Source organism: Oncorhynchus gorbuscha, unplaced genomic scaffold (assembly GCF_021184085.1).
Source record: "Oncorhynchus gorbuscha isolate QuinsamMale2020 ecotype Even-year unplaced genomic scaffold, OgorEven_v1.0 Un_scaffold_827, whole genome shotgun sequence".
NCBI classification, from domain to species: domain Eukaryota; kingdom Metazoa; phylum Chordata; class Actinopteri; order Salmoniformes; family Salmonidae; genus Oncorhynchus; species Oncorhynchus gorbuscha.
Window position 1 is genome coordinate 101048 of NW_025745826.1, and position 13820 is coordinate 114867.

The 13820-nt window shown below is 51.6% G+C and overlaps 2 protein-coding genes across 2 annotated transcripts in view; one reads left to right on the forward strand and one right to left on the reverse strand.

Annotated features, from left to right (window-relative positions):
• Nucleotides 1-5162: 5162 nt before the first annotated feature.
• On the forward strand, nucleotides 5163-7219 carry LOC124020466 (basic salivary proline-rich protein 1-like). The gene is made up of 6 exons (XM_046335703.1): nucleotides 5163-5301; nucleotides 5651-5843; nucleotides 6084-6418; nucleotides 6477-6707; nucleotides 6792-6844; nucleotides 7061-7219. Exons 1-6 carry the CDS (start codon nucleotides 5163-5165, stop codon nucleotides 7217-7219), a joined length of 1110 nt encoding a protein of 369 aa, XP_046191659.1.
• A 4732-nt stretch (nucleotides 7220-11951) lies between these two features.
• The window catches only part of LOC124020468 (WD repeat-containing and planar cell polarity effector protein fritz homolog), a 156937-nt gene continuing 155068 nt past the window's right edge, over nucleotides 11952-13820 (reverse strand). The window contains 1 exon segment of the mRNA XM_046335705.1: nucleotides 11952-12475. The gene's annotated coding sequence lies outside the window, so the exon portion shown is untranslated.

Consider the following 13820-nt stretch of genomic DNA (forward strand, 5'->3'; position numbering starts at 1 on the left):
GATTAGCTTGAATCCGTTTTGTTTTAAACATCCACCCATGAAATAAAATAAAGTCCTTTTCGTTCAGACACATACATGCTACATAATAAAAATACATACCGCAAAATATGACTAGGATAATTGGCTTTGCACATGTTAGCAATGGCAGCGTATGTTAGTTACACAATTTCCGATACAGCAATAGAATAGCATGTACAGTTTCATACAGAAAACGAGGCATGATTTAGTGAATGTTGCCATTTTAATTGCATCAAAGGAATAATCTTGAATGGTTTTTCAAATCCTGTTAATTCTAATTTATGTCAGGTAGATAATGCGTGCAGGCTTGGCTACTCGCATTGCTTATACAAAACATCGGTCTCTTCAAAGTCTCAAAGCTGCAATAAGGCTGCTTTTAAGCAGGCAGCCCAATTCTGATCTTTTACCCCACTAATTGATCTTTTGACCAATCATATCAGCTCAAAAATGATCTGACGTGAAAGTACTTGTGATTGGTCAAAAGAGTATAATATTTGGCTGCCTGTGTAAACGCGTTTACTGTATGGGATTATTTCAGCTGTGTTTACACAGGCAGACAAATTCTGATATTTTTGCCCTATTATTGTCAAAAGAAATCTGATCTGAATGGTCAAAAGACCAATTAGCGGCAAAATATCAGATTCGGGCTACCTGTGTAAACGCAGCCTAAATTGCTGTATTTTCTCTCTGCATAATCATTATATTACTACTAAAAGCTCAATGTAGCGACACCAGTTGGAACCTAAGAGAGGTGAGCAGGCGCTTGCAGGCCACAGCCTATGGGTCAGCACACATTTTGTTTTGCCAAGGCCTTTTAGGTGTAAAGGTCAAACCTTAGGGATTAAATCTCATTGTCCATTTTCAGCTATGCCCCTCTTAAAGGCAATGTTTCCACATTCACGGTAAACGCTAAACATGTTGCAATCGAAAAATGACCTTAAGGGGCTCTACTCAGTCTGCATCTCTGAAGTGTTACAGATTGCAATAGAAATTTAAAGGTAATTTCCGATTGGGCCGATATTTGCAGCGTTTACTGTAAATGCAGTCTCCGCTAACGTGGGAACATTGCCTTTAAGTGTCAATCGCGCTTTAACGTGCCTCTTTCGCATTACAGATAGACAGCTAAACGCTAGAGTTTATCTATCTCCAGTCACGTTTATACCTGCCACTAACATGCGTCCTGATCTTGTCAGTTTATACATGGAAGATCTGATCACAATCAGTTCTCAATGAGTCTTTTAATTGTCTACAGCTGTCTGAAAACTTGAACACAATGTGGACACAAACAGGACTCTCTACCATGTTAGCACCAGGGCCTGTAATGTGTACAGTGTATGACTTTACGATCACTCCTATAAATTTATCACAAACTTTATTCCTTCCAAAGTGACCTTTTCATGTTGTCAGAACCATCCAAACTCATTTTAAAACCGTTTTTCTACATGTAATTGTCTAGATAATAGTCTGTAAAGAACAACCAGAGTCATATATAAAACTAAACTGTGTCTCTGAGAGCAACAAAGTCAATCCGCTGGTCAGTCATTAAATCCCGCCCCTTCACACCGTTTATATTAATGACTGGGATCAACAGCCTCAGACGGTGTCTGTGGGGATGACATCACATGGCCCCGTACCCCGTATTGAGTCAAGAACAGTGTCCATGTGGGTTGGAGATGTCCTCCTCTGGCTCCCTGGATCGCCAGGTCACCGTATCCCTCAGGGTGAACTGACCCTAAGGCCTAGCTACTTTCTGCCTGAGTGAGCCTGGTTCGCGTTACAAATTTCATCCTATGCCCTACTTTTAACCAGGGTCCATATACAGTAGTAGTGCACTATATAGGGCATAGGGTGCCTTTGGAAGCATATCCCCTGGATAGGCTCAAATACCTGTTGACGTTTTTCCAACTATCCAATCCAGGAAATGAACTCTGCTGGACCTTTTTGTTGTTGTTGTTTTGGCATACGTGAATGTGATTTATATCAGTGTGTGTGGGAGAGTGTGTGGGAGAGTGCGTGTGGGAGTGTGCGTGTGGGAGAGTGCGTGTGGGAGAGTGTGTGTGGGAGAGTGAGTGTGGGAGAGTGTGTGTGGGAGAGTGTGTGTGGGAGAGTGTGTGTGGGAGAGTGTGTGTGGGAGAGTGAGTGTGGGAGAGTGAGTGTGGGAGAGTGAGTGTGGGAGAGTGTGTGTGGGAGAGTGAGTGTGGGAGAGTGTGTGTGTGTGTGGGAGAGTGTGTGTGGGAGAGTGAGTGTGGGAGAGTGAGTGTGGGAGAGTGTGTGTGTGTGGGAGAGTGTGTGTGGGAGAGTGAGTGTGGGAGAGTGAGTGTGGGAGAGTGAGTGTGGGAGAGTGTGTGTGTGTGGGAGAGTGTGTGTGGGAGAGTGAGTGTGGGAGGGTGAGTGTGGGAGAGTGAGTGTGGGAGAGTGAGTGTGGGAGAGTGTGTGTGGGAGAGTGAGTGTGGGAGAGTGTGTGTGTGTGGAGAGTGTGTGTGTGGGAGTGTGTGTGGGAGAGTGAGTGTGGGAGAGTGAGTGTGGGAGAGTGTGTGTGTGTGGGAGAGTGTGTGTGGGAGAGTGAGTGTGGGAGAGTGAGTGTGGGAGAGTGAGTGTGGGAGAGTGTGTGTGTGTGGGAGAGTGTGTGTGGGAGAGTGAGTGTGGGAGAGTGAGTGTGGGAGAGTGTGTGTGGGAGAGTGTGTGTGGGAGAGTGCGTGTGGGAGAGTGTGTGTAGGAGAGTGTGTGTGGGAGTGTGTGTGTGGGAGAGTGTGTGTGGGAGAGTGTGTGTGGGAGTGTGTGTGGGAGTGTGTGTGGGAGAGTGTGTGTGGGAGAGTGTGTGTGTGTGTGTGGGAGAGTGTGTGTGGGAGAGTGTGTGTGGGAGAGTGAGTGTGGGAGAGTGAGTGTGGGAGATCTGACAAGCCGGAGATATTATGTGTATGAGAGAGAGATCCAGTGGACCTTCCCCGAGATGGACCGATAGCATAACCTGCATGCTGGGACAGTTCTCCTCCTCCTTTTCTCATCCAACCTTGTTTTTCATTGGCTGTCTAGCGTCGCCAGACGTCAGCATCTTCACGTGTTGATAGGTCGGTCTGAGGAGCGAGACGGCATGGGGCCGGGCCTGGGAGGATACTTACCTGAGGAAGAGGTTAAACAGAGTTTAACGGGGTCGTGTTCATTAGTGCACAACGTAGCAAAGCGTTACGCAAATGGATAATTAACATTTCTTATTGGACAAGTCCAAAGTAGTCCCTCCCTGCTTGTCTGTTTTTCCCCCGTTTGGGGCCGAATGAACATGACCCTGTACCGACACGGTGTAGTCAGGAGTGACGGCTCTAGTTTCAATGGTGCTTTGTGATACGAGCCCGTCCTGCCGGGCAGCCTTGGGTTTTGTTCGGCAGGTATTTTGGTTTTGTTTTATGCGTCAATTGTGTCTGGGACTGGTACAAGTATCAAACGTTTTAGATTCCAATTGATAATTGGTGGTGTTGCAAGAGGTAATTAACAAGTGGCAGGGCAGCTTTTTCGAGACCCGTTTTGCACAGTCAGCCAGCAAGACACTTTTCCCCCTCTGAGATTGTGAGTATTTTTCTAAATTACAAACTATGTTTGACTTTCGAATGTCATCGACATTTTTTACCTGATTTGATACTAATCATAAATGGACACGTTCAACAGCGGTGAGCAGCACAAGACCTCTTTAATGTTACACTTCAACACTGCAATAAAAGGATGAAACGCCTTTTCTCCTGTTATGTGATGGTCAGGTCCGTCCAAGCCCCAGAGAAAGCCTCCCAGCCCCAGAGAAAGCCTCCCAGCCCCAGAGAAAGCCTCCCAGCCCCAGAGAAAGCCTCCAAGCCCCAGAGAAAGCCTCCAAGCCCCAGAGAAAGCCTCCCAGCCCCAGAGAAAGCCTCCCAGCCCCAGAGAAAGCCTCCCAGCCCCAGAGAAAGCCTCCCAGCCCCAGAGAAAGCCTCCCAGCCCCAGAGAAAGCCTCCGAGCCCCAGAGAAAGCCTCCAAGCCCCAGAGAAAAATGAACTTCCTTCCTAGCTGAAAGCAGCTTACTCATCCCCATGACAACCCAGGGAGTGCATTCACATTATTCCTACTAGGTTTGGATAGGTAAAGCCCAGCTGAGTGCACAGCAAGTCTCTGTCCAAAATGTCACCCTATTCCCTATATAGTGCACTACTTTTGACCAGGGCCCTATGGGACTAGGGTGCCATTTGGAACACAAGCTAGCTGCTCGCATCACACTCAAAACTCTGGCTCCCCTCAAAACCCCCCGCTCCCCTCAAGACCCCCGGCTCCCCTCAAGGCCCCGGCTCCTAGGCTCCTCTCATAACCCAGACTCCCCTCAAGGCCCCGGCTCCCCTCAAAGCCCCGGTTCCCCTCAAGACCCCGGCTCCTAGGCTCCCCTCAAGGCCCCGGCTCCTAGGCTCCTCTCATGACCCCGGCTCCCCTCAAGGCCCCGGCTCCTAGGCTCCCCTCAAGGCCCCGGCTCCCCTCAAGGCCCCGGTTCCCCTCAAGGCCCCAGCTCCTCTCATGACCCAGACTCCCCTCAAGGCCCCGGCTCCTCTCAAGGCCCCGGCTCCCCTCAAGGCCCCCGGTTCCCCTCAAGGCCCCGGCTCCTAGGCTCCCCTCAAGGCCCCTGCTCCTAGGCTCCCCTCAAGGCCCGGCTCCCCTCAAGGCCCCGGCTCCTAGGCTCCCCTCAAGGCCCCCGGCTCCTCTCATGACCCCGGCTCCTAGAAAGGCTCCCCTCAAGGCCCCGGCTCCTAGGCTCCCCTCCAAGCCCCCAGAGAAAGCTCCCCTCAAACCCAGAGAACTCCCCCTCAAGGCCCCGGCCCAGAGGCCCTCCCATGACCCGGGAGTGCCTCAATTATTCGGCTCCTAGGCTCCTCTCATGACCCCGGCTCCTAGGCTCCCCTCAAGGCCCCGGCTCCTAGGCTCCCTTCAAGGCCCCGGCTCCTAGGCTCCCCTCAAGGCCCCGGCTCCCCTCAAGGCCCCGGCTCCTAGGCTCCTCTCATGACCCCGGCTCCTAGGCTCCCCTCAAGGCCCCGGTTACCCTCAAGGCCCCGGCTCCTAGGCTCCCCTCAAGGCCCCGGCTCCTAGGCTCCTCTCATGACCCCGGCTCCCCTCAAGGCCCCGGCTCCTAGGCTCCTCTCATGACCCAGACTCCCCTCAAGGCCCCGGCTCCCCTCAAGGCCCCGGCTCCCCTCAAGGCCCGGCTCCTAGGCTCCCCTCAAGGCCCCCGGTTCCCCTCAAGGCCCCGGCTCCTAGGCTCCCCTCAAGGCCCCCCTCAAGGCCCCGGCTCCTAGGCTCCCCTCAAGGCCCAGGCTCCCCTCAAGGCCCCGGCTCCCCTCAAGGCCTCGGCTCCTAGGCTCCTCTCATGACCCCGGCTCCTAGGCTCCCCTCAAGGCCCCGGCTCCTAGGCTCCCCTCAAGGCCCCGGCTCCTAGGCCCTCAAGACCCCGGCTCCCCTCAAGGCCCCGGCTCCTAGGCATGACCCAGACTCCCCTCATGACCCCTCAAGGCCCAGCTCCTAGGCTCCCCTCAAGGCCCCCCCTCAAGGCCCCGGCCCTAGGCTCCCCTCAAGGCCCCGGCTCCTAGGCTCCTCTCATGACCCCGGCTCCCCTCAAGGCCCCGGCTCCTAGGCTCCTCTCATGACCCAGACTCCCCTCAAGGCCCCGGCTCCCCTCAAGGCCCCGGCTCCCCTCAAGGCCCAGCTCCTAGGCTCCCCTCAAGGCCCCCGGTTCCCCTCAAGGCCCCGGCTCCTAGGCTCCCCTCAAGGCCCCTGCTCCTAGGCTCCCCTCAAGGCTCGGCTCCCCTCAAGGCCCCGGCTCCTAGGTTCCCCTCAAGGCCCCGGCTCCTAGGCTCCCCTCAAGGCCCCGGCTCCTAGGCTCCCCTCAAGGCCCCGGTTCCCCTCAAGGCCCCGGCTCCTAGGCTCCTCTCATGACCCCGGCTCCTAGGCTCCCCTCAAGGCCCCGGCTCCCCTCAAGGCCCCGGTTACCCTCAAGGCCCCGGCTCCTAGGCTCCCCTCAAGGCCCCGGCTCCTAGGCTCCTCTCATGACCCCGGCTCCCCTCAAGGCCCCGGCTCCTAGGCTCCTCTCATGACCCAGACTCCCCTCAAGGCCCCGGCTCCCCTCAAGGCCCCGGCTCCCCTCAAGGCCCGGCTCCTAGGCTCCCCTCAAGGCCCCCGGTTCCCCTCAAGGCCCCCCCGGCTCCCCTCAAGGCTCCCCTCAAGGCCCCTGCTCCCCTAGGCTCCCCTCAAGGCCCGGCTCCCCTCAAGGCCCCGGCTCCTAGGCTCCCCTCAAGGCCCCCGGCTCCTCTCATGACCCCGGCTCCTAGGCTCCCCTCAAGGCCCCGGCTCCTAGGCTCCCCTCAAGGCCCCGGCTCCCCTCAAGGCCCCGGCTCCCCTCAAGGCCCCGGCTCCTAGGCTCCTCTCATGACCCCGGCTCCCCTCAAGGCCCCGGCTCCTAGGCTCCTCTCATGACCCAGACTCCCCTCAAGGCCCCGGCTCCCCTCAAGGCCCCGGCTCCCCTCAAGGCCCGGCTCCTAGGCTCCCCTCAAGGCCCCCGGTTCCCCTCAAGGCCCCGGCTCCTAGGCTCCCCTCAAGGCCCCTGCTCCTAGGCTCCCCTCAAGGCCCGGCTCCCCTCAAGGCCCCGGCTCCTAGGTTCCCCTCAAGGCCCCGGCTCCTAGGCTCCCCTCAAGGCCCCGGCTCCTAGGCTCCCCTCAAGGCCCCGGTTCCCCTCAAGGCCCCGGCTCCTAGGCTCCTCTCATGACCCCGGCTCCTAGGTTCCCCTCAAGGCCCGGCTCCCCTCAAGGCCCCGGCTCCCCTCAAGGCCCCGGCTCCTAGGCTCCTCTCATGACCCCGGCTCCTAGGTTCCCCTCAAGGCCTGGCTCCCCTCAAGGCCCCGGCTCCTAGGCTCCCCTCCAGGCCCCGGCTCCTAGGCTCCCCTCAAGGCATCGGCTCCCCTCAAGGCCCCGGCTCCTAGGCTCCTCTCATGACCCCGGCTCCTAGGTTCCCCTCAAGGCCCGGCTCCCCTCAAGGCCCCGGCTCCTAGGCTCCCCTCAAGGCCCCGGCTCCTCTCATGACCCTGGCTCCTAGGCTACCCTCAAGGCCCCGGCTCCTAGGCTCCCTCAAGGCGACGGCTCCCCTCAAGGCCCCGGAGACCCCTCAAGGCCTCGGCTCCAGAGGAAACTCTCATGACCCCGGCTCCTAGGCTCCCCTCAAGGCCCCGGCAGCCAGGCTCCCCTCAAGACAGGCTCCTAGGCTCCTCTCATGACCCAGGCTCCTAGGTTCCCCACGAGAGACAAGGCCCGGCTCCCCTCAAGGCCCCGGCTCCAGGCTCCCCTCAAGGCCCCGGCTCCTAGGCTCCCCTCAAGGCATCGGCTCCCCTCAAGGTGTTTGCCTTAGATGGCCCAGTTCTAATACTGTGCATGAAGGGCTTCTTTCCTTCTTTGAGGTCATCACTGATCTGACAAGGGTTGATTGGGGGAAGCAATAGGATGGGAAATGGACCCAACACCAACACATCCGTTATGGACTATTATCACATCTGATATAGGAGGCTATAGGCTACGAGACAGCCAGAAAGACAGACAGAGACACAGACAGAGACACAGAGAGAGACAGAGGGACAGAGAAACAGACACGAGAGACAGCCAGAGAGACAGACAGAGACAGAGAGAAACAGACAGAGACACAGAGAGAGACAGAGGGACAGAGAAACAGACACGAGAGAGAGCCAGAGAGACAGACAGAGACAGAGAGACAGACAGAGACAGACAGAGACAGAGAGAAACAGACAGAGACACAGAGAGAGACAGAGGGACAGACACGAGAGACAGCCAGAGAGACAGACAGAGACAGAGAGAAACAGACAGAGACACAGAGAGAGACAGAGGGACAGAGAAACAGACACGAGAGACAGCCAGAGAGACAGACAGAGACAGAGAGAAACAGACAGAGACACAGAGAGAGACAGAGGGACAGAGAAACAGACACGAGAGAGACAGACAGAGAGACAGACAGAGACAGACAGAGACAGAGAGAAACAGACAGAGACACAGAGAGAGACAGAGGGACAGACATGAGACAGCCAGAGAGACAGACAGAGACAGAGAGAAACAGACAGAGACACAGAGAGAGACAGAGGGACAGAGAAACAGACACGAGAGAGAGACAGACAGAGAGACAATATTACTACATTGATATTGATTACTGCATTGTTGGGTTTAAAACTTGTAAGAAAGACATTCCACTGTACTTGTGTACGTGACAGTAAAACCCCACAGAATAGCTGTTGCACAAGATAACGTGGATGATAACGGATAATGATGGGTGGGTAAGACACGCACACTGGAGGCTAGCTTCATTTACAACCGCTAACAAGGCCGCTCCCCCACTACACCACGCCCCACCAGTATAGTAATAGCACTGTCCTAATAGGCTCATCTCTTCCAGACATCTCAGGTGGCTGGAGTCTATTAAAGGCCGACTCAATATATTTATTACTACACTTGAAGGGCGGTTTCCTGGACACAGATTTACGCCGGGATTCAACCGGACTACGGGTTGTCGACAATCCGGTTGAGCCGACACGCGCAGCGTGTACCGCGAATAGAGATCCCCGCAAACGCATCGCAAGTCCTTTAAAAGACACATCATCGACATAAATATATACATTTGCGATATTTTCTTATTTTTATTGGACAGATAGAGAGGATGGTAGTGGGGAGAGATAGAGGCGGGGTCAAAGGGCAGAAGCTAAACCTATGCTGACAACGTAGACGTGTGTGTGCGCTGGAGGCTGTGGTCTTAACGTTACACCTGTCTGGTCATAGGTGCCAGAGGTTTCCTAACAGGAGAGACATTTGTTATGTGGTTCTAATCAAGATTGTGTATATGTAACAGTATAACTTTAGACCATCCCCTCGCCCATACCCGGGGGCGAACCAGGGACCCTCTGCACACATCAACAACAGTCACCTACGAAGCATCGTTACCCATCGCTCCACAAAACCCGCGGCCCTTGCAGAGCAAGGGGGAACCACTACTTCAAGGTCTCAGAGCAAGTGACGTCACCGATTGAAACGCTATTTAGCGCACACCGCTAACTAGCTAGCCATTTCACATCCGTTACATCAGCACCACCGCTAACTAAGCTAGCCGTTTCACATCCGTTACATATATATTAATAAAGTTGAACAGACGGCTTCCCCAGACACAGATCAAACCGAGTCCTGGACTATACAACTTGGAGATTCTCTACAATGGGTTTTAGCCCAGGACTAGGTGTAATCTGAGATGATTGGGTTTTAGCCCAGGACTAGGTGTAATCTGAGATGATTGGGTTTTAGCCCAGGACTAGGTGTAATCTGAGATGATTGTAATCTGAGATGATTGGGTTTTAGCCCAGGACTAGGTGTAATCTGAGATGATTGGGTTTTAGCCCAGGACTAGGTGTAATCTGAGATGATTGGGTTTTAGCCCAGGACTAGGTGTAATCTGAGATGATTGGGTTTTAGCCCAGGACTAGGTGTAATCTGAGATGATTAGCCCAGGACTAGGTGTAATCTTTTAGCCCAGGACTAGGTGTAATCTGAGATGATTGGGTTTTAGCCCAGGACTAGGTGTAATCTGAGATGATTGGGTTTTAGCCCAGGACTAGGTGTAATCTGAGATGATTGGGTTTTAGCCCAGGACTAGGTGTAATCTGAGATGATTGGGTTTTAGCCCAGGACTAGGTGTAATCTGAGATGATTGGGTTTTAGCCCAGGACTAGGTGTAATCTGAGATGATTGGGTTTTAGCCCAGGACTAGGTGTAATCTGAGATGATTGGGTTTTAGCCCAGGACTAGGTTAATCTGAGATGATTGGGTTTTAGCCCAGGACTAGGTGTAATCTGAGATGATTGGGTTTTAGCCCAGGACTAGGTGTAATCTGAGATGATTGGGTTTTAGAGGACTAGGTGTAATCTGAGATGATTGGGTTTTAGCCCAGGACTAGGTGTAATCTGAGATGATTGGGTTTTAGCCCAGGACTAGGTGTAATCTGAGATGATTGGGTTTTAGCCCAGGACTAGGTGTAATCTGAGATGATTGGGTTTTAGCCCAGGACTAGGTGTAATCTGAGATGATTGGGTTTTAGCCCAGGACTAGGTGTAATCTGAGATGATTGGGTTTTAGCCCAGGACTAGGTGTAATCTGAGATGATTGGGTTTTAGCCCAGGACTAGGTGTAATCTGAGATGATTGGGTTTTAGCCCAGGACTAGGTGTAATCTGAGATGATTGGGTTTTAGCCCAGGACTAGGTGTAATCTGAGATGATTGGGTTTTAGCCCAGGACTAGGTGTAATCTGAGATGATTGGGTTTTAGCCCAGGACTAGGTGTAATCTGAGATGATTGGGTTTTAGCCCAGGACTAGGTGTAATCTGAGATGATTGGGTTTTAGCCCAGGACTAGGTGTAATCTGAGATGATTGGGTTTTAGCCCAGGACTAGGTGTAATCTGAGATGATTGGGTTTTAGCCCAGGACAGGTGTAATCTGAGATGATTGGGTTTTAGCCCAGGACTAGGTGTAATCTGAGATGATTGGGTTTTAGCCCAGGACTAGGTGTAATCTGAGATGATTGGGTTTTAGCCCAGGACTAGGTGTAATCTGAGATGATTGGGTTTTAGCCCAGGACTAGGTGTAATCTGAGATGATTGGGTTTTAGCCCAGGACTAGGTGTAATCTGAGATGATTGGGTTTTGCCCAGGAGGTGTAATCTGAGATGATTGGGTTTTAGCCCAGGACTAGGTGTAATCTGAGATGATTGGGTTTTAGCCCAGGACTAGGTGTAATCTGAGATGATTGGGTTTTAGCCCAGGACTAGGTGTAATCTGAGATGATTGGGTTCTGAGATCTGAGATGATTGGGTTTTAGCCCAGGACTAGGTGTAATCTGAGATGATTGGGTTTTAGCCCAGGACTAGGTGTAATCTGAGATGATTGGGTTTTAGCCCAGGACTAGGTGTAATCTGAGATGATTGAGGTATGTGTAGTCCTAGCCGACACCTAAAGGCCCACAGCAGACATCTAAAGAACAGATATTAACTGTAACACAATGACTGTTATTACAGGTTTTGCAGGTTTCATTTTCAGATGTCAAGTCATTGAATGATGTGATATTAGGCTGCAGTAGTTGTTTGAAAGTGACATATATCAGGAGATAAAACCAATGACATATCACTTATCCAAACAGCTGCTCTCTTGAGTATCACTGAACAAAACAGAACCATTTCTGTTTACATAAAACAAGTATTAGCCTTGTATCACCAGACAGAAACGTAATTATTTTTCACCAATCTCTCTCCCAAAACGATTGACGATTGAAAAAAACATACAATGATGATTATTTTTGGAAACCTAACAAAACAACACAAAGAAAGAAACCACAGAAACCAACCCATCCTGACTGACTGATCTGTTCTGTCCATTTCACCATACTTTCCAGCCTCAGATTCGTTGTTGTATATATTTTTGAGAAGCAAATCCTCTTAGAATGCAGAGTAAATAGATTAGGATACAGTGGCGGATTAGGGTCTGCGCGGTGCTGTCAGATTAGTCCCGAGCGCAGCGCGTCGACAGCTCGTGACAAGGCCGTGGCTGCTGTTCAGGAAAGGGGCTCGAGCTGCTCTGTTCGGCGCGCAGTGCTGCTGCCCGTGCTCACCGCTTAAAAATCGCTTGTTATATTGGCTTCCGTTCATGAATAAAAACCGTCGGCAGTCCGTAATCTCGACACATACACACAGTAGCCTACACGGTACACAGTACAATACTGTAGGCCACATCATCTGATAAACTATAGAGAGACCAAACATTCACTGCCTCAGCATGCCTAATGATAGTGGGGTTGACATATTTTAGTGTGCAACAAATACAAGGGACAGGCCTAAAAGCCATACACACAAGATACAACACCTCTTTAATACAGCAATACAATAGGCTAGTTTACAGCTCTGTGTTAGGATACTGTAAAAGGTGACCAGGGTCAATCATGAAAAACAAAAAGCTTAATTACTGCACTGTTTTAAACGAGGCTGGGATTAAAGAACAATTCAATTAAACGGGCAGAACATTTAAAACACCATTTTTCAGCAGGAGGGCTGGTTGTGAGAGAACTGAGATGGGGCTGGACAGGGCTAGGCCTATATAGCATATACAACATTCTGTTCAAATAAAACCTACTAGCAAGACATTAGCATAATTATTCACATTTGACTTAGACTTAAATTCATAATTCTTAGGTTAATCATGCATCAACATTTCAGAATAGAGCTAGATCAGTTATCAGATATATTTACAGAATTACATTAGATTTTAAAAAATGTATTAAAAAAGATGGAGTTTACAGTCAAAAAGAAATGGTCAAAGGCTGTTTTCAAACAAGACCAAAATGAACCACTTTCAGCTTCCCTGCGTCTTTGTTCACCTGAGTTGGGGAAAGAGAGAGGGGGGAAGAAATAGGGGTAAAGAAAGAGGGGTAAGAAATAGGGGTAAAGAAAGAGGGGGAGAGAAAGAGGGGGGTAAAGAAAGAGGGGGGGGAGAAAGAGGGGGAGAAAGAGGGGGGTAAGAAAGAGGGGTAAAGAAAGAGGGGGGAAAGAGGGGTGAGAAATAGGGGAGAAAGAGGGGGAGAAAGAGGGGTGAGAAAGAGGGGTAAAGAAAGAGGGGGAGAAAGAGAGAAAGAGGGGTAAGAAAGAGGGGTAAGAAAGAGGGGAGAGAAAGAGGGGTGAGAAAGAGGGGTAAGAAAGAGGGGGAGAGAAAGAGGGGTGAGAAAGAGGGGTAAGGTAAGGGGAGAAAGAGGGGTGAGAAAGAGGGGGAGAAAGAGGGGAGAGAAAGAGGGGTAAGAAAGAGGGGTAAAGAAAGAGGGGGAGAAAGAGGGGTAAAGAAATAGGGGTGAGAAAGAGGGGTAAGAAAGAGGGGTAAAGAAAGAGGGGAGAGAAAGAGGGGTGAGAAAAGGGGTGAGAAAGAGGGGAGAAAGAGGGGGAGAAAAGGGGGAGAAAGAGGGGGAGAAAAAGGGGGAGAAAGAGGGGGGAGAAAGAGGGGTAAGAAAGAGGGGTAAAGAAAGAGGGGGAGAGAAAGAGGGGTGAGAAAGAGGGGGAGAAAGAGGGGGGAGAGAAAGAGGGGGAGAAAAAGGGGGAGAAAGAGTGGGTAGAAAGAGGGGGAGAGAAAGAGGGGGGTAAAGAAAGAGGGGTAGAGAAAAAGGGGTGAGAAAGAGGGGTAAGAAAAAGGGGGAAAGAAAGAGGGGGAGAGAAAGAGGGGTGAGAAAGAGGGGTAAAGAAAGAGGGGAGAAAGAGGGTAAAGAAATAGGGGTGAGAAAGAGGGGTAAGAAAGAGGGGTAAAGAAAGAGGGGAGAGAAAGAGGGGTGAGAAAGAGGGGGAGAAAGAGGGGGAGAAAGGAGGGGAGAGAAAAAGGGGGAGAAAGAGTGGGGAGAAAGAGGGGGAGAGAAAGAGGGGTAAAGAAAGAGGGGTGAGAAAGAGGGGTGAGAAAGAGGGGGAAAGAAAGAGGGGGAAGAGGCAGGTTTACTTGAAGGTCTACTCAAACTGATCACATTCATGCGACGTCCAGGGTCAGTCCATTCAGTGCTTCAGCTATAGGTTTATTAAGGTTGTAAAATTCCCAACATTCCCAGGTTTTCCATAAGTCCTGGTTAGAAGACCCTCTGGGTAACTTGTAGATGGTATTTCTAGAAAACATTGTAATTTGAGGAAAGTTACATTAATTATTTTACTGATCAAAATCATGTACAACCTTTGATGTAATAATCAACATGACCT